The 19512-nt window shown below is 36.3% G+C and overlaps 4 protein-coding genes across 5 annotated transcripts; all 4 read left to right on the top strand.

Annotated features, from left to right (window-relative positions):
• The first annotated feature begins 895 nt into the window (after nucleotides 1-895).
• Nucleotides 896-4065, top strand: LOC103843321 (amino acid permease 8). The gene is made up of 6 exons (XM_009120031.3): nucleotides 896-1536; nucleotides 1828-1921; nucleotides 2022-2236; nucleotides 2573-2715; nucleotides 3029-3256; nucleotides 3542-4065. The coding sequence occupies exons 1-6, from the start codon at nucleotides 1176-1178 to the stop codon at nucleotides 3965-3967; spliced, it is 1467 nt and encodes a 488-aa protein (XP_009118279.2). The 5' UTR covers nucleotides 896-1175; the 3' UTR covers nucleotides 3968-4065.
• Nucleotides 4066-4327: 262 nt separating this feature from the next.
• Nucleotides 4328-8656, top strand: LOC103843320 (amino acid permease 8-like). The gene is made up of 6 exons (XM_009120030.3): nucleotides 4328-5982; nucleotides 6278-6371; nucleotides 6581-6795; nucleotides 7008-7150; nucleotides 7770-7997; nucleotides 8125-8656. The coding sequence occupies exons 1-6, from the start codon at nucleotides 5619-5621 to the stop codon at nucleotides 8548-8550; spliced, it is 1470 nt and encodes a 489-aa protein (XP_009118278.1). The 5' UTR covers nucleotides 4328-5618; the 3' UTR covers nucleotides 8551-8656.
• Nucleotides 8657-9251: 595 nt separating this feature from the next.
• On the top strand, nucleotides 9252-14464 carry LOC103843319 (amino acid permease 8-like). Its single transcript, XM_009120028.2, has 6 exons — nucleotides 9252-10880; nucleotides 11001-11094; nucleotides 11252-11466; nucleotides 11737-11879; nucleotides 12594-12821; nucleotides 13121-14464. Exons 1-6 carry the CDS (start codon nucleotides 10520-10522, stop codon nucleotides 13544-13546), a joined length of 1467 nt encoding a protein of 488 aa, XP_009118276.2. The 5' UTR covers nucleotides 9252-10519; the 3' UTR covers nucleotides 13547-14464.
• On the top strand, nucleotides 14373-19429 carry LOC103843318 (endo-1,4-beta-xylanase 2). Of its 2 annotated transcripts, none has more exons than XM_009120025.3 (9): nucleotides 14373-14586; nucleotides 14680-15005; nucleotides 15082-15241; nucleotides 15623-15969; nucleotides 16052-16211; nucleotides 16279-16628; nucleotides 16721-16898; nucleotides 17200-17745; nucleotides 18164-19429. In XM_009120025.3, exons 1-9 carry the CDS (start codon nucleotides 14521-14523, stop codon nucleotides 19280-19282), a joined length of 3252 nt encoding a protein of 1083 aa, XP_009118273.1. In that variant the 5' UTR covers nucleotides 14373-14520; the 3' UTR covers nucleotides 19283-19429. The 2 variants fall into 2 exon arrangements, with proteins under 2 accessions (XP_009118273.1, XP_009118274.1); XM_009120026.3 differs by having other exon boundaries at nucleotides 14407-14586; nucleotides 14675-15005.
• The last annotated feature ends 83 nt before the right edge of the window (nucleotides 19430-19512 follow it).

Genomic DNA, 19512 nt, shown 5'->3' with positions numbered 1-19512 from the left:
AATGTTCATGCGACAACACTATTTCCTATGTCTTGATGTTTTTGGCTCTGTCTCTTTATTTTCAGGGATCTCGGTCGGAAAATAATGTTTTTTTTTTTTTGCGCCTAATCGATGTGTAATCGAGAAGAGTTAGCAGCCCGGTTTATTTTAGTAGTTTTATTAGGCCCATGTAAGAGTTTATAAGACCCAGAGTACGCAGCCTTGAATTCAACCTTGACCGTTGATCCAATTAAATTGGTTTTGAAGAAACTCAATGTTCTTAAAACCGACCGATTCAATGGTCCGGTTACATAACCTCTAATAATTAGTCTGACCATGAACCGGTCACGTAGCCAGATTAGATCTCAGAGTTATTAAACTAATAAAAACCACTAAAACTATCAACAATTTATAAACAATCCATATAAACAAATTTATACACTAAAAATATATTGAACCAGGTTTGACTCGGTCGATTATTGAACCGTCACCCAAAAATTATCCGGTTCAGCTTCCGGTCACTTAAAGAGAGAACGAAATAGAGTGATACTGGATTATACGTTTAGCTTTCAAAATTCACTACAATAAGCTGTATTGTAATCTCAAGATTTTGATCTCTTATTATACTTGTGTGATTCTTCTTCTTTTATACAAATCCGTTATAAAAAAATTATCATCCTGATCGAAATCGAATGAGATAATGATAAAAAGGAGAGAATATGAGAGTTTATTAATACATCAGTCGTTTCCAATTTGACACACACACATGGCCCCAGGCACGTATCTTATGATCAACACAAAGAGTCATCAAAGACCCTCTCTCTTCGTCTTCACCTAGATGCTTTAGCGCACTATAAGATATCAGTTAGTTAATAATAAATCACATATATTCTTCAACCACCAAGAAAAAGTGAGATGATGTTAGATTTGATTTCGTTTTAGTTGCTAAAAATAAAAGAACGAATCGACTTTATCTTCTTTTTTTTGTTCTTTGTTAATTAAAAAGTTATTCGTTGCATGATTGTATGTATTTACTTCTTGCTTTTCACTTCCTTTGTAACTATTGTTATTGACCTTGCAAAAAGAGAGAGTAAAAAGTCTCCAAAATATCATAAACATTGACGTCTCCAAAATATCATAAACATTGACGTTTGTGTACCTATAGCATCTATATATAGATATGTCATTTACTCACTATGCTTTTATCACTTTCTTCTCTTCCTCGGTTTTTCTCGTCTAAAATGAAAAGCTACGCCACTGAGTATAATCCCTCGGCCGTGGAAACCGCCGGGAATAACTTCGACGATGATGGTCGGGAGAAGAGAACGGGGACGTTGATGACGGCGACCGCGCACATAATCACGGCGGTGATAGGTTCTGGAGTCTTGTCGTTGGCTTGGGCTATAGCACAACTTGGTTGGGTGGCAGGAACGGTGATTTTGGTAACTTTTGCCGTTATAAATTACTTCACATCTACAATGCTTGCGGACTGCTATCGATCTCCGGACACAGGAATACGTAATTATAATTACATGGACGTTGTCAGAGCTTACCTTGGTACGTATGAATATATATAAACTACTACTTTGGTATTATTTTAACCACAAAGTATAAACATAACGATTTTCATAATATATGATGTTTTAGAAAAAAAATTGGTGTTCAAAAGAATCAAAACTTGAGATGTTTTAACAATTTTGTGTTAACTTTTAACTTTATTTAAAAAATTTCAATCAAATTATGTTTTACTGTTTTTAATTATGATTCCTTTTTTTTAAATAACTTTTGACTATTTAGTGACGGTCTATTTTTTATTAAACAAAACAAAAAAAAATCATAAAACGGCAGGTGGTTGGAAAGTGAAGCTGTGTGGACTGGCACAGTACGGGAGTCTAGTAGGGATCACTATTGGCTACACCATCACTGCCTCCATAAGCTTAGTGTAAGTTACACAACTTGTGATTTATTTAGATATGTCACATGCATGGTTACTACGTGTTGTGAAGAAAACATTAAGTCCTTATTGATGTTGTGTTGGTTAGAGCGATCGGGAAAGCAAATTGTTTTCATGACAAGGGACATGATGCAAAATGTTCCGTATCAAATTATCCACTCATGGCGGCGTTTGGTATCACCCAGATTGTTCTTAGTCAGATTCATAATTTTCACAAGCTCTCTTTTCTCTCCATTATCGCTACCGTTATGTCCTTCTCTTATGCATCCATCGGAATTGGCTTAGCCTTGGCTGCTCTGGCAAGTACGTTTTCCCTTCATATCTTATGTTTGACTGTCGAAATATATTTGTAGAACCTTCTCAAGCTATTTCTAAACCCTATGCAAATATTTTGATATATACACATTTTTGTTGTCTAGTTTTCAGTTTTCTTTACAGAAACGCAGGACCTCCGAAATATGTCTATATACATGTATATTGTACATTCAAAAGCTTGTTTGTATAAAATCATCTGGATCTAGGGCTAGTTATAGAATTCTATAAATTTGTAAGATGATATATATATATATATATATATATATATATATATATATATATGTGAATCTTCAAACTAATGGCTAAAACTGTATGATATGAAAGGTGGGAAGGTTGGTAAGACGGATCTGACGGGCACGGTGGTTGGAGTAGACGTAACTGCGTCTGACAAAATATGGAGGTCGTTTCAAGCAGCTGGAGACATTGCCTTTTCGTACGCATTTTCCGTTGTTCTCGTTGAGATTCAGGCATGCATTCTTTCAATTAGAGATGTTGGTAGTCACAAAATATGAAAATAGTGTCTAACAATTTTGACTATCATTTGTATTTAAATCGCAGAATATATGTGTTCGTTGGAATAATGACTTCACATTGTTATTATGTTTCTTTGAACAAAAAATGCTATTAGGTTTCTTATCAAGAATTTGAACCAAAAAAAAGGTTTCTTATCAATATTTTTTTACTTCTTAATGTTAATGGTGGATAGATTAGAGTTAATATGATGTATAGTAGCTCTTAAAGACAGTGTTGCTCATATATGCTTGTTTTCCTCTTTTGTAGGATACACTGAGATCAAGCCCACCAGAGAACAAAGTCATGAAAAAAGCAAGCCTTGCTGGAGTTTCAACTACAACTGGTTTCTACATCTTGTGTGGCTGCATCGGATATGCTGCTTTTGGAAACCAAGCCCCTGGAGACTTCCTAACTGACTTTGGTTTTTATGAGCCTTACTGGCTCATTGATTTTGCTAATGCTTGCATTGCTGTCCACCTAATCGCAGCCTATCAGGTAACTCATTAAAAAGTGAGAGTTTCGAACTATTCTCATGGCTGGATCTGAGATTCTAGAGACTATAAATATTATTTTTTTAAATTAAAATTTTTATTTTTCATAATCTTGAGGCCTAAGTTTTTGTACATAATTTCCATAAAAAAATGAAGGTCAATTCCAATGTTTTACTAGGATTACAAAAAAGCATTAGTAGCTACTTTGAGTTACCACTCACAATTTTGAAGTTACCTAAGGCTCAAGAAAAATAGAACAGAACATTGATGATGTTATTGTAATGGGCAGGTGTTTGCACAACCAATATTCCAGTTTATTGAGAAGAAATGCAACAAAGCGTGGCCAGAAAGCAACTTCATCGCCAAAGATTATTCGATAAACATACCATTGCTAGGGAAATGTCGCATCAACTTCTTCAGATTGGTCTGGAGGTCAACCTATGTGATTTTGACAACAGTTGTAGCGATGATATTCCCCTTCTTTAACGCGATCTTGGGCCTTATTGGAGCACTCACATTCTGGCCGCTAACAGTTTACTTCCCAGTGGAGATGCACATCTCGCAGAGAAAGGTTAAGAAGTATACTATGAGATGGATAGGGTTGAAACTCCTTGTATTGGTTTGTTTGGTTGTTTCGCTCCTAGCTGCAGTAGGATCCATTGTCGGCTTGATAAGTAGTGTAAAGGCATACAAGCCTTTCCACAATTTAGATTAGTTACTTGTAACCTAAGCTATTTGAATACATAGTTAATAACGAACTATGTACGATGAGAATATGGAAGAACGAATGGATACATAGTCAATGACGATCTATATTATTCATATATAGTGTTAATTAACTTGTTACAACTTAAGAATTATAATCAAAGAATCTACAATGGGGACTCAAGCTAGATGTTTAAAATAGTGAAAGTGATAATATAACATTAAAATATATTTTTTTCAAAAAATCTGAAAAGTCCATTAGCCATATTGGCATCAGGTCAGGCTTTAGAATATAAGCCCAAAAGATTGTCGGATTAGTCGGATCGGACTCAAATATTTACGAGTTTTATTGGTTTTCGGCTGGGCACCCTTAGTCAGACCACATAGCCGTAAACCGGATCCGACCAGCCATTTTTACAGGCTTTTCTATATGAGTTTACATCCCGGTATATGGGTAGTTTATAACTCCCATGTAAAGGCCCAAAACCATGGTGCCTTGATTCAACCTTGACCGTTGATCAAATTAAATTGGTTTTGAACCAAATGAAAGAAAGAAGGAATGTGACTTACGAAATTATCGAGTTTGGTGCACACTCTTGCATACGTTTGACTTTCGAAATTCAATATTAGAAGCTCTTATCTCAATCCATTACACCACCTCGGATCATTTAATATAAGGATGAAGGAGAACATGACTTTATACATCAGTCGTTTCCAGTTTTCACACACACACATATGGCCGGACGGCCCAAGAACGTATCCTATGATCAACACAAAGAGTCATCAAGACCCTCTCTCGTCTTCACCTAGATGCTTTAGCGCACTATAAGATATCAATTAAATAGTAAATCACATATTCTTCAACCACCAAGAAAAGTAAATTGATTACGATTTTCCTGTGGCGGACCAGATGCCGGTATATGCCAGATGTTCCATTATAAGATGTCTCCCTTATTATATGTCCAATTATTTGGGTCTAATCTTTAACGAATTTGTTGTTGGATTGATTACTCTAGAAAGTGTCTATACTAATTAGAGTTAATTAAATCTTTTCTATTTACTTTAGCGATCTTCATTCAAACCAAAAATCACAAAAGTTTTGACTTCAATACTGATTTCTTATAACGGACCAAATGCTCTCCTAGACACTCTACTAGAATTAGACCAAATGCTCTTTGGTGGGGCCAGATGCTACACTAAACCGTTTGTTATTATGATATTACTCGCTTTAAGCCTTAACCTTCACAAATTTGTTTTTGAGTCGGCTACTCTCAAAAAACTTCATACTAAATAAAATTGGAACAAATTTAAATATTAGGTTTCCTTTAGTTTAATATCCAGTGTGGAATTTGGATTGTCTATTAGTATTTACTAAGAAATTTGAGTTCGTTTTAGTTGCTTTTTTGTCATCAGTTCGTTTTAGTTGCTACAAATAACGAATCGGCTTCACCTTTTTTTTTTGTTATTTGTTGGTTAAAGTTATTCGTTGCAATATTGTATGTATATTTACTACTTGCTTTTTGAAAATGCTTTGCAACTATCGTTCCTGACTCTGCAAATTAAAATAAGAGAGAAAGGTTAGCCTCCAAAATATCATAAACATTGAAGTTTGCGCACATGCATCGTCTATATATAGATATGTCATTCACTCTTCATTGCCTATGCTTTTGTATATCTCATTACTCTCTTCCTCAGTTTCTCCTCTCAATATGAAAACCTTTGACACGAGCTCAGCGGTTGAATCCGGTACCGTCGCCGGGAATAACGTCGACGATGATGGTGGGGAGAAGAGAACGGGGACGTTGATGACGGCGAGTGCGCACATAATCACGGCTGTGATAGGTTCCGGAGTCTTGTCGTTGGCTTGGGCAATAGCACAACTTGGTTGGGTGGCAGGGACAGTGCTTTTGGTAAGCTTTGCCGTCGTAGTTAATTACACATCCAGAATGCTCGCCGACTGTTATAGGTCTCCGGACGCAGGAACACGCAATAATACTTACATGGACGTCGTTAGAGCTTACCTTGGTATGAACATATGTCGTTTTGTGACTCTATTACTTTGGTATTGTTTTAACCACAAAATAGTATATTTCCAAAAAGAGCTATATTTCTTTTTTTTCTTAAAAAAAATCATATACTTTCAACCCTAAAAAGGAATCTGAAACAAGTACAAAGGCCGATTCACCAGGTGGCTCTAGGTTACAAGGAGAGATTAACAAACAACAACAATGAACAGATTAACAAACAACAACAATGATATATATTTCCTTAGCTTAGTCTATTTTTTATTAAACAAAAACAAAAAACCATAAAACGACAGGCGGTAGGAAAGTGCAGCTATGTGGACTAGCACAGTACGGGAGTCTAGTAGGGATGACTATTGGTTACACCATCACTGCCTCCATAAGCTTAGTGTAAGTTACAACTTGTGATTTATTTTAATATATAACCTGTTCGTTTCACTTACGTGACCTATGACTAAATGTCGTTGCTCGTGTGCATATGTCGCATGATCTTGTGACCAGTTGCATGTATTACAGCGACATGCAAACGGCCATAATGTCACATGGTTACCAACACGTTAAGAGAATATTAAAGTCTTGTTTGATGTTATGTTGGCTAGAGCGATTGGGAAAGCAAACTGTTTTCATGACAAGGGACATGGTGCGAAATGTTTAGTATCAAATTATCCAGCCATGGCGGCATTTGGAATCATCCAGATTGTTCTAAGTCAGATTCCTAATTTTCACAAGCTCTCTTTTCTCTCCATTATCGCCGCGGTTATGTCATTCTCTTATTCATCTATCGGAACTGGCTTAGCCTTGGCCGATCTGGCAAGTACGTTCCTTCATTCCTATCTTTTCTTTCACTTTCAAAAATATACGTGTAGAGCATTTTCAAGCTATTTCTAAACCCTATGCAAATATCTTGATACATACATCAATATTGTTTAATTTTCAGTAGAAATCATTCTCATTGATTTGTAAGATGATATATATTTATTACATATATGAATCTTCAAACTAATGACTAAAGCGGTATGATGAAAGGTGGGAAGGTTGGTAAGACGGAACTGACAGGCACGGTGGTTGGTGTGGACGTAACTGCGTCTGACAAGTTATGGAAGTCATTCCAAGCGGCTGGAAACATTGCATTTTCATACGCTTATTCCGTTGTTCTCGTTGAGATTCAGGCATGCATATTTTCAACTAGAAATGTTGGTGGTCACACTCGGAATAGTGTAGCAATTTTTCCCTTTTGAAACACATTCTTTTATTTGCATTTATATTTTAATTACATGATATATATGTTGGTTGGAGTAATGACGGTTATTAGAGCACCATTAATCATAGTATTTTAGAAGGTTTATACTAATTAATTAAAATAAAAAGGAATATTGAAAAAAGGAGAAGAACAACAAATAGCAAAGATACTTCAAGAAAAAATTTGAGAAACTTTTCTATATGTGCAACTCATTTAGTAGTTGAGTTGTTTAAAAGTAATTAAAGTATACTTAATAAAAGTAAATATTAATATTTTATTTTTGTTGAGAAACGCTTTTTCCTTGTTGATGATGGTCTATGTATGTGTAAAACAAAACGTTATTGGGATTCTTATCATTTTTTTTTGACACAGAACTATATTATCTTCACTTAATTAAATACGTCTTCAACCGTCGTTTATGGTGGTTGTTTTCTGTTGCAATTCCCTTAAAGTATATATTGATGAAAGAGTTAATATGACGTATGCTAGCCCTTAATTAATTAATGACAGTATTGCTCATATATGCTTGTTTTTTATTTTTTTTGCAGGATACACTGAGTTCAAGCCCACCAGAGAACATAGTCATGAAAAAAGCAAGTCTTGTCGGAGTCTCGACTGCAACTGCTTTCTACATCTTATGTGCTTGCATGGGATATGCTACATTTGGAAGCCAAGCCCCTGGAGACCTCCTTACTGACTTTGGTTTTTATGAACCTTATTGGCTCATCGATTTTGCCAATGCTTGCATCGCTGTCCACCTAATCGGAGTCTATCAGGTAGCTCACTAAAACAAAAAAAGTTTAAGATAGATAATTAGTATCTATCACTCACAATTTTTAAGTTTAAGTATAAGGCTCAAGAAAAGATAAACAAAAACATTGATGATGTTAAGACAACGAGCAGGTGATTGCACAACCAATTTTCCAGTTTGTTGAGAAGAAATGCAACAAAGCATGGCCAGAGAGCAATTTCATCACCAAAGAACATTCGATGAACATACCATTGCTTGGAAAATGTCGCATCAACTTCTTCAGACTGGTATGGAGGACAATCTATGTGATATTCTCAACAGTTATAGCAATGATATTCCCCTTCTTCAACGCGGTCTTGGGCCTTATCGGGGCAGTCGCATTCTGGCCGCTAACAGTTTACTTCCCAGTGGAGATGCACATCTCGCAGAAAAAGATTAAGAAGTATACTATGAGATGGATAGGGTTGAAACTCCTTGTATTGGTTTGTTTGATTGTTTCGCTCCTAGCTGCAGTAGGATCCATCGTCGGCTTGATAAGTAGTGTCAAGGCATACAAGCCTTTCCACAATTTGGATTAGTTACTTGTAACCTAAGCTAGTTGAATACATAGTTAATAACGAACTATGTACAATGAGTATGGAAGAACAAACGAATACATAGTTAATGACGAGCTATGTTTTTTTTTTTTTGTCATCATGACGAGCTATGTTATTTATATAAAATGTTAATTAACTTGTTACAACTTATTGAGAATTATATTCACGGAGTCTACCATGGGGACATTGAACATCAACAGAACAAAAGATCAGCAATCTCATGTGTTTTCTTACATCCAGAGATTAAATTTTCTTCTAAGTTATACAGTTACATAATCAAACCAAAGGCATCAGACTTTTTTTTTTAAAGAAGCAAACGTTTTCTTGAAGAAGCGAGTTTTTTTTTTTGAAGAAGCTAAATATAATTACTGCAAAAAAAATCTAATAATTTTATCTCAGGAAAAACTAAATTTAATTATTGCAACAAGAAATCAAACTGATCTACGCATACAAATATAAATTAAAAATATTTTTTTTTAATTAAATTTTTGTAAAAATTATTTCATACTTTGGAAAATTGTAGATCAAAATCTCTCTTAGCTACTAAAAGAGAAGTAAAAAACATCAATTTCAATTGTTGGCACCTATGAAAAAAGTTCACTTGCTTTCGTTATGCTCAACAAACAATTAAGTGAAAAACAAGCCCATGCGTATTGTCGAAGAACCCGGTGCTCTCATGATCAAATGACCATGGTTAAAATATATAATGCAAACACGATAGGGCCACGAAACAGAAGGCCCAAAACGACGTTGCCTTGATTCAACCTAGACCGTTGTTCGAATTAAATTGTTTTTGAACCAAATGAAAAGAAGAACAGAAAAGAATGGGACACTGAAATTATCTAGTTTGGCGCACACTCTCGCCTACGTTTAACTATCATAATTCAATATAATAAGCTCTAATTTCAAGCTTTTTGATATCTCTTTATACTTGTGTGTTTCAATCCGTTACACCACCACGGATCATATAAGTTAATAAGGAGGAAGGAGAATATGACTTTATACATCAGTCGTCTCCAGTTTTCACACACACACACACATGGCCCAAGCACGTATCCTATGATCAACACTAATAGTCATCAAGGCCCTCTCTCGTTTTCACCTAGATGCTTTAGCGCACTATAGGGATATCAATTAGATAGTAAATCACATATTCTTCAACCACCAAGAAAAGTAATGATAATAGATTTTGTTGCAACGGACCAGATGCCATCATATATATGCCTATTATAGTTAGATGTCTTTTATCATATGTCCAATCATTTGCTTAGTATAATGTTTTTTTTTCTTTTCGGTCTATCTTTAACGAATTTGTTTTTGGGTTGATTGCTCTAAAAAATAGTTAAACTAAACTTTTCTATTTACTTTCACAATTTTTTTTCAAACCAAAAACCACAAAACTTTTAAATCTGATACCATTATGATGGATCATATATGCTTTTAGACCAGAAAAAAAAAATCAGATCAAATGGCTCTTTGGTTCGTTTAGTGTATAATATTATCTGTTTTGAGTCTAAACTTTCAGAATTTTATTTTTGAGTCGATTAATCTCAAAAAGACTTTATACTAAATAGAGTTGAAACAAGCTTATATATTAGAAAAAAAAAAAAAAGCTTATATATTAGATTTTCTTTGGTTTAATATATAACGTGGAACTTGGATTGTCTATTTAGAATTATTTACTCTTACAAATTTGATTTCTTTTGACTTGCTAAAAAGAACGGTTCGGCTTTACCTTTTTTTGTTATTTGTAGGTTAAAAGTTATTCGTTAAAATATCGTATGTATATTTACTACTTGCTTTTTGAACATGCTTTGTAACTATTGTTACTGACTGTGCAAATTAAATAAAAGGAAAAAAAGGTTATGAGTGTCTCCAAAATATCATAAGCATTGACGTTTGCGTACATGCATCATCTATATATAGATATGTCATTCACTCTTCATCGCCTATGCTTTTGCATATCTCTTTTCTCTCTTCTTCAGTTTCTCCTCTCAAAATGAAAAGCTTCGACACGAGCTCAGTGGTTGAATCCGGTGCTGGCGCCGGGAATAACGTCGACGATGATTGTCGGGAGAAGAGAACGGGGACCTTGATAACGGCGAGTGCCCACATAATCACGACAGTGATAGGTTCTGGAGTCTTGTCGTTGGCTTGGGCTATAGCACAACTTGGTTGGGTGGTAGGAACAGTGATTTTGGTAGCCTTTGCCGTCATAGTTAATTACACATCCAGAATGCTCGCCGACAGTTATCGATCCCCGGAGGGAACACGCAACTATACTTACATGGACGTCGTCCGAGTCTACCTTGGTATGAATATGTTCATTTCTTAACTGAACTACTACTTTGGTAGTAAACAAAATGTTGTTTTGTCTTAGCTTAGTCTATCTATTACTAACAAAACAAAAAGAAAAAAACATAAAACGACAGGTGGTAGGAAAGTGCAGCTGTGTGGACTAGCACAGTTCGGGAGTCTCGTAGGGGTTACTATTGGTTACACCATCACTGCCTCCATAAGCTTAGTGTAAGTTACAACTTGTGATTATTTTGATATATAAAACATGTTTGTTTCAATTTCTAACGTGACCTACGACTAAGTATTGCTCACATGGCCATAATGTCATATGGTTAGCAATATGTTAAGAAAATATTTAAGTCTTGTTTGATGTTATTTTGGCTAGGGCGATTGGGAAAGCAAATTGTTTTCATGACAAGGGACATGGTGCGAAATGTTCCGTATCAAATTATCCACTCATGGCGGCGTTTGGAATCGTCCAGATTTTTCTTAGTCAGATTCCTAATTTTCACAAGCTCTCTTTTCTCTCCATTATCGCCACCGTTATGTCCTTCTCTTATGCATCTATCGGTTTTGGCTTAGCCTTGGCCGCTCTGGCAAGTACGTTCTCTTCTTCCTATATAATTTGACTTTCAAAATATATTTGTAGAACATTCTCAAGCTATTTCTAAACCCTATGCAAATATCTTGATACATACTTAATACATTTATATTTTAGTTTTCAGTACAAATCTTTCTTTTTCAGTAGAAATCATCCTCATTGATTTGTAAGATGATATATATTAACTATTTACACATCTATTGTTTAAAAAAAAAAAATTTATACATATATGAATCTTCAAACTAATGGCTAAAGCGGTACGATGAAAGGTGGGAAGGTTGGTAAGACGGGACTGACAGGCACGGTGGTTGGAGTGGATGTAACTGCGTCTGACAAATTATGGAAGTCATTTCAAGCGGCTGGAAACATTGCCTTTTCATACGCTTATTCCGTTGTTCTCGTTGAGATTCAGGCATGTATTATTTCAATTAATGATGTCAGTACACTCAGAAATCAGAATAGTGTAGCATTTTCTAATATTACAGTGAAACTTCTATAAATTAATAATGTTGGGACTACATCAAAACTATAATTTTTTTATTAATTTATAGAGATACTAATTTATCGATATACTAATAGAACCAAAAACTCAATTTGAAACTATAAAATTATATTATTTTATAGATTTTTAGTATATATTAATTTATAGATTATTAATTTAAAGAGGTTATACTGTAGTTTTTTTATTCTTTTATTTACATGATATATATTTTGGTTGGAATAATGACTGTTATTAGAGCACCATTAGTCATAGTATTAGTATCGTAGGGGGTGTCTAATAATTAAAATAAAAAGGAATATTGAAAAAGAGAAGAACAGAAAATAGCAAAAAACGATTCTTGTTGACATACTTCAAGAAAAAAAAGTCCGATTTTTTTACAAGTGTAACTCATTTATTAGTTGGGTTGTTTAAAAGTAATTAAAGTATACTTGTAAAACTAAATATTTTTGGCACCGAACTATACTATTATTTTCACTACAATACGTCTTCAACCGTCGTTTATGGTGGTTGTTTTCTTGTTGTAATTCCCTTAAAGTATATATTGATGGATGATTAGAGTTAATATGATGTATGTTAGCTCTTAAAGACAATGTTGCTAATATATGCTTGTTTTTTTCCTTGCAGGACACACTGAGATCAAGCCCACCAGAGAACAAAGTCATGAAAAAAGCAAGCCTTGCTGCAGTCTCAACTACAACTGCTTTCTACATCTTATGTGGCTGCATCGGATATGCTACATTTGGAAACCAAGCCCCCGGAGACTTCCTTACTGACTTTGGTTTTTATGAACCTTACTGGCTCATCGATTTTGCTAATGCTTGCATCGCTGTCCACCTTATCGGAGCTTATCAGGTAACTCATAAAAAAGGAGAAATACTTTAGAATATTACTAAAACAGCTTACTATTCTAAATTAACACACGCAAAATGATCAAAATAACATTAACTAAAATTTAAAAATATACTTTTATTTTATAGTTGGGTTTAGGTTTAGTGAATAGAGTTTAGGGGTTAGTATTTAAAAAGTGGAAGTGCAGAGTTTGAAATGTTTTTTGTCATTTTCTCCTTATGTGATAATTTTGTCATAATATTTTTTTTGTGGTATCTAAGTCATTTGTCCTAAAAAAGTCAAGAGTTTAATATAATGAGCAGGTGTTTGCACAACCAATATTCCAGTTTGTTGAGAAGAAATGCAATCAGGCGTGGCCAGAAAGCAACTTCATCACCAAAGAACATTCGATGAACATACCGTTGCTTGGAAAATGTCGCATTAACTTCTTCAGACTGGTGTGGAGGACAACCTATGTGATTTTCTCAACAGTTGTAGCAATGATATTTCCCTTCTTCAACGCTATCTTGGGCCTTATTGGGGCAGTCGCATTCTGGCCGCTAACAGTTTACTTCCCGGTGGAGATGCACATCTCGCAGAAAAAGGTTAAGAAGTATTCTGTGAGATGGATAGTATTGAAACTCCTTGTTTTGGTTTGTTTAATTGTTTCGCTCCTAGCTGCCATAGGATCCATCGTTGGCTTGATAAGTAGTGTCAAGGCATACAAGCCTTTCCACAATTTAGATTAGTTACTTGTAACCTAAGCTATCTGAATACATAGTTAATAATGAGTTATGTTAGCAATGAGTTTATGGATGAACCGATATATAGTACTTATTTCTGAAAAAAAGGTTATATAGTACTTCATTTTACGATCACATTTAGGACTACAAAGAAATTTAATTAGTGAAAAAAAATTGATCGTACAGGCGGTCGTTTTTCACCTTTGGAAACAGAGGAACAATTTAATCCACAACAACGTCTCTGTGCCTCCTTCAATTGTTTTCAAAGCCATTGATAGGGAGCTGAGGAACATCATCTCCTCTAGGAGAACCATCAAGCAATTCAAACGACTGATGGTATTGTGGATTCGTTAAGCTGCTGTGGTTAAAGCTTTCCAATGGTTTGGATGTTGTTGGTTCATCTTGTTTTTATTCTTTTTGCCAAGATGTATCAAAACTAAGATCTTGCCTTTGTAAAATCTTTTCTTCATTTATATGATATTTACAATTTAGCAAAAAAAGAAAAAAAATTGATCTTATATAAACATATTTTTTTTCGTTAACAACAATTTTGTAAAAATAATTCTGGATTACAATCTACTTACTATTTTGTAAAATAACAACAAGAATCTACTTACTATGATAGAAAGAAAAAAGGCATTCCACAGGTAATGACGTAATTTTTTTGAAAAAAATCGAAAAGTAAAAAAGAACATATTTATATGACAATTAAGATAGTAAAAATGATTTAATCAAGCCCGGCCCAAACTAAGCCCGGTCTTGACTCTTGCTTATGGATCCAACCTTGCCCAAAAGCATCTCTGTTGTTTTCGCTTAGAAGAGTCAAACCACACAATGTTTGACTTTATTCTATGACCAACCAACACGTCCGAAACAAGACAAATACATTGAAACCGAAACAGAGAAACACAGAGAAGCAAATGAAAAGTCCGATGAGTTTTGTTTTCGACCTTTCTTCTTCTCCAAAGCATATCTGATTGATGCCTATTGGACTCCTCCTACAACTAATCATCTCTCTCCTCTCTTCTCCTCTCCGTCACTCAAAGGTGAGATTTTTATTTGACTTTTTTTTTTCCCTGCGTTGACCCGTTTTCTATACGATCTGTACATGTTGATTTGATAGATTGATTTCAGTACAGGCCACCACTCTCATGGCGCATTCCAACATCGTTCATAACGGTGACTTCTCTGATGGGCTCGAGCCTTGGCACCCCAACGCATGCCAAGCCTTCGTTGTCTCCTCAGACTCCTCCAGCTCAGACTCTGGCTACGCCGTTGTAACCAACAGGAAAGAAACTTGGCAAGGACTCGAGCAAGACATCACACCTCAAGTCTCTCCCGGTGTTACCTACAATGTCTCGGCTTGTGTTGGTGTCTCTGGTCCTTTCCATGAATCGTCACAGGTTCTTGCTACCGTGAGGCTCGAGCACGATGACTCTCCTACTGAGTATATTTTCGTTGGAAAGTACGTTTTGAGAGTTTGTTGTTGTCTTTTGGATTTTTTGTGGAGATTGATGATGGATTTGTGAACTGACCTGCAGAACTTATGCTTCAAGAGACAAGTGGGTTGATCTAGAAGGAACGTTTTCGATATCGAATATGCCTGACCGTGTTGTGATCTATTTGGAAGGTCCACCTCCGGGGAAGGATCTTCTTATACGCTCAGTTACCGTTAAAGAATCCACTTCTTGTGACTTTCAGGTAAAGGTTTACCAGCCAGAAACCATTGTGATCTGATAGTTAACATTATGGGATTAGTAATTTAGCATTCTTGAGTACAAATAAGCAAATAACTCAAGTAGTGATTAGAAGATAACCCTTTGATGAGTAACTATAATGCGCTCAAGATTGAATATTATTACTAGCTATGGTTGCTTGATCATGAAATTGTTTTTCAGCTTTTTTTTTTCAGAGACAATTCAGCCAATGAAACAATATCAAATTGAAGCATCATAACCTTGTCATTTGATTATAAACTGTTCATTGAAGCGTTGTACAGCTCACCCTGACATGTGATTCTAAACAGCATAATCCAATAGCAACTCATGTTTTAACATTTCGAGGCTTGTTGTGTTACTACAGGAAACGGAAGAAAACAAAGCAGCCTTCAGTGTTTATCCTCCTCCTTTGAATATCATTACGAACCATGACTTCTCTGACGGATTGTGTTCTTGGAACTCCAACAGCTGTGATTCATTTGTTGTTGGCAGCAACGAATGCAACTCAGAATCATACGCCGTTGTTAATAACCGGAGCGAAACCTGGCAAGGACTGGAGCAAGATATCACAGACAGAGTTTCTCCTGGTTGTTCATATAAAGTCTCCGCTAGTGTCAGCGTATGGGGACCTGTTCAAAGGTCGGCTCAGGTCCTGGCTACTTTGAAGTTAGAGCACCAAGGGTCACCAACCGAGTTTAAACTAATTGGAAAGTAATGGAAACAAACACATGACAGTCTCTTTTATATAATAGTCAAGAAGACTGACACTGATAGTGTTTTTTTTAAATAACAGAACTTATGTTTCAAACGATGTTTGGAAAACTCTGGAAGGTACTTTTGCATTATCAGGAAGACCTGACCGTGTTGTATTCTTCCTCGAAGGTCCACCTCCTGGTGTTGATCTTCTTATAAAGTCAGTAACCATCCATTGCGAAAGCGATAATCAGTTTGAGGTACTTGCCTTCTTGAGATCTTTAAGAAGCTGTGTTCAGTGTTTAATATCTTTCTTTCGCTTTCCAGAGAAGCAGAGACTTCTCCTCAGCTCCTGAAGCTGATCATCATCACATCTTTTTGAATTCAAGCTTTTCCGATGGCCTCAATCATTGGTCTGGAAGAGGATGCAATCTTATGTTGCATGAGTCTCTAGCTGATGGGAGGATACTACCACATTCAGGAACGTGTTTTGCTTCAGCAACGGAGCGCACACACAAGTGGAGTGGAATTGAGCAGGATATTACAGAAAGAGTCCAGCGGAAACTCATTTATGAAGCTTCTTCTGTTGTTCGGTTATCGCATAGCCATCACACCGTGCAGGCAACTTTGTATGTTCAGTACCTTGACCAACGTGAAGAATACATAGGCATTTCCAGGTGAGCTTGGCAACGGCTTCTTTTCTCTTTTTAATACCAAATGATACTGAAGATGTGAATCTAAATGTATCATCTGATCAAATCAATGTCAGTGTTGAGGCAAACCATGACGATTGGGTAAAGTTGAAAGGGAAGTTCCTCTTGAATGGATCTCCGGCTAGAGCAGTTGTTTACATTGAAGGACCCCCACCAGGGATTGATGTTTTCGTCGACCATTTCGAAGTCAAGCCTGCAGAGAAACCTCCACCTTCAAGACGGCCATATATTGAGGTTTGACATCTACATTGTATTTCTTTAACATGCACCTTTTTAGGTGTGGGTCTATTCGAGTTTCGGATTTTTGGGGCTAGAGTTATAAGCATATTTATAAATTTTGGTTTAGGTTCCGGTACTCATTTAAATTATGTCAAAAATTCAAAAATTAGTGTAAATCTTTGGATATTAAAATTTTAGATCCATTCGAGTATATAATCAATTTTGGTTCGGGTTCGGTATTACTGTTCGGTATTATTTTTTCTACACCTTCTCCTCATGTCTGATGAATCATAAACTGTTTCCATTATTACTACAGAGTCATGTTTTTGGGATGAACATAGTTTCCAACAGCCACCTAACCGATGGAACCATCGAAGGTTGGTTCCCTCTTGGAGACTGCCATCTAAGAGTTGGAGAAGGCTCCCCTCAGATATTACCTCCATTGGCCAAACACTCTCTCAGAACAACTCATGACTATCTATCCGGACGATACGTGCTTGCAACGAACCGAAGTGGAACATGGATGGGTCCTGCTCAGATGATAACTGATAAAGTGAAGCTGTTTCTTACATACCAGGTTTCAGCTTGGGTTAAAGTTGGCTCAGGAGGACTAACTTGTCCACAGGACGTGAATATAGCACTCAGCGTTGATGGTAAATGGGTTAATGGAGGAAAAGTTGAGGTCAAGGATGGTGATTGGCATGAAGTTGTGGGTTCGTTTAGAATCGAGAAGCAAGCGAGAGAAGTTATGCTTCATGTTCAGGGCCCGTCTCCTGGTGTTGATCTAATGGTTGCAGGGCTACAGATCTTCGCTGTTGATCATAAAGCGCGGTTGAGTTATCTCAAAGGACAAGCTGATATGGTAACTCACGAAACATTTTAGTCTTTACATCTCCAAAACTGTTTTGAAACAAAAATTGAAACTTCATTTGCAACCAAAGCCTGACCTTAACTAAATTATTCAAAATTAGTTAATATGTTAATAATTTTTATATATTTTTAGATATTTTAGAATATTTTTTAAAAATTGTAGTTTGTTTTATTTGTTATTTGAATATTTTAGTTAGTTTACGCAGCTTAACTAGTTTTTAATTAGATTTTGAATAATTTATATACTTTGTTAATTTTAAAATTTTTTCAAAAAATATTTTTGGGCGACTTTAAACATTTGTTATAATCCGATCCAAACTGAATCAGAAACCCGATTCAAATGAGACTTTGTGAGCATAGTATCAATTCTAGGCATGGCTAGCACTAATACTTTTTCTCTGTTATTACAGGTTCGTAAACGCAACGTTCGCCTCAAAGTCACAGGCCTAGATCCCAACGAACTATCTGGCGCAACGGTGAAAATCAGACAGACGAGCAACAGCTTCCCACTCGGTTCATGCATCAGCCGAAGCAACATAGACAACGAAGACTTTGTGGAGTTCTTTCTCAACAACTTCAAGTGGGCAGTGTTCGGCAACGAGCTGAAATGGTCCTGGACAGAGCCAGAGCAAGGGAACCTTAACTACAGGAACGCAGACGAGATGCTCGGCTTCTGCGAGACGTACAACGTACAAACCAGAGGCCATTGCATATTCTGGGAGGTCGAGTCAGCTATACAACCGTGGGTTCAACAGTTGAGCGAACCTACTCTAGAAGCAGCGGTTGAGAATCGTTTAACTGATCTCCTTACTCGTTACAACGGGAAGTTCAGACATTATGATGTGAACAACGAGATGCTTCACGGATCGTTCTACCGAGATAAGCTAGGCTTTGATGCTAGAGCAAAGATGTTTAGGACTGCGCATGAGTTAGACCCGTTAGCGAGACTGTTTCTCAATGAGTATCATATCGAAGACGGGTTTGATTCTAGGTCGTCTCCTGAGAAGTACATAAAGCTTGTTCATAAGCTGCAGAAGAAAGGTGCGCCTGTGGGTGGAATAGGGATACAAGGACATATAACGAGTCCTGTTGGTCACATTGTTCGTAACGCTTTGGACAAGTTGAGTACGCTCGGGTTACCTATCTGGTTCACGGAGCTTGACGTGTCGTCTGTCAACGAACATGTGAGAGGAGATGATCTTGAGGTGATGCTATGGGAAGCGTTTGCTCATCCGGCGGTTGAAGGAGTGATGCTTTGGGGGTTCTGGGAGCTGTTTATGAGCAGAGAGGATGCGCATTTGGTGGATGCGGATGGTGAGGTTAATGAAGCTGGGAGGAGGTTTCTTGAGATTAAGCGTGAGTGGTTGACTTTTGTGGAGGGAGTGGTTGAGGATGGAGAAGGAGGGTTTGAGTTTAGAGGTTATCATGGGAGTTACGTTGTGGAAGTTGTTACTTGTGAAGGTAAGTATGTGAAGAACTTTGTTGTCGAGAAAGGCAATTCTCCAGTTGATGTGATCATAGAGCTTTGAATTTTATACACACTTGATGTCGTGTATGTTACATTGGTGAGAAACAAACCTTCGTCTTATTGTGTCTTGTTCAAAATGGCTTTACTAAATGATTTGTTTTTTCTGTACTTTCGTTACTTGCAATACAAGAAAGATCTAAACCCTCAAGTCAAGGCCCTTTTTGGAATATACACATCTAACTCTTATTAGTATATAATCACACCTCAGTAACTATGTCTGTAAAACGAAAC

Source organism: Brassica rapa, chromosome A09 (genome assembly GCF_000309985.2).
Source record: "Brassica rapa cultivar Chiifu-401-42 chromosome A09, CAAS_Brap_v3.01, whole genome shotgun sequence".
In the NCBI taxonomy this organism is placed as follows: domain Eukaryota; kingdom Viridiplantae; phylum Streptophyta; class Magnoliopsida; order Brassicales; family Brassicaceae; genus Brassica; species Brassica rapa.
This window is presented reverse-complemented; position numbering and strand designations above follow the sequence as displayed.

Coding starts and splice junctions, on each gene's coding strand:
- LOC103843321 (XM_009120031.3), top strand. CDS start 1,176: ATGCTTTTATCACTTTCTTCTCTTCCTCGGTTTTTCTCGTCTAAAATG. Junction 1,922..2,021: donor ACTGCCTCCATAAGCTTAGT/GTAAGTTACACA, acceptor TGTGTTGGTTAG/AGCGATCGGGAAAGCAAATT. Junction 2,716..3,028: donor TTGTTCTCGTTGAGATTCAG/GCATGCATTCTT, acceptor CCTCTTTTGTAG/GATACACTGAGATCAAGCCC.
- LOC103843320 (XM_009120030.3), top strand. CDS start 5,619: ATGCTTTTGTATATCTCATTACTCTCTTCCTCAGTTTCTCCTCTCAAT. Junction 5,983..6,277: donor CGTCGTTAGAGCTTACCTTG/GTATGAACATAT, acceptor ATAAAACGACAG/GCGGTAGGAAAGTGCAGCTA. Junction 6,372..6,580: donor ACTGCCTCCATAAGCTTAGT/GTAAGTTACAAC, acceptor TATGTTGGCTAG/AGCGATTGGGAAAGCAAACT.
- LOC103843319 (XM_009120028.2), top strand. CDS start 10,520: ATGCTTTTGCATATCTCTTTTCTCTCTTCTTCAGTTTCTCCTCTCAAA. Junction 10,881..11,000: donor CGTCGTCCGAGTCTACCTTG/GTATGAATATGT, acceptor ATAAAACGACAG/GTGGTAGGAAAGTGCAGCTG. Junction 12,822..13,120: donor ACCTTATCGGAGCTTATCAG/GTAACTCATAAA, acceptor TATAATGAGCAG/GTGTTTGCACAACCAATATT.
- LOC103843318 (XM_009120025.3), top strand. CDS start 14,521: ATGCCTATTGGACTCCTCCTACAACTAATCATCTCTCTCCTCTCTTCT. Junction 15,970..16,051: donor GAGTTTAAACTAATTGGAAA/GTAATGGAAACA, acceptor TTTAAATAACAG/AACTTATGTTTCAAACGATG. Junction 16,629..16,720: donor GAATACATAGGCATTTCCAG/GTGAGCTTGGCA, acceptor AATCAATGTCAG/TGTTGAGGCAAACCATGACG.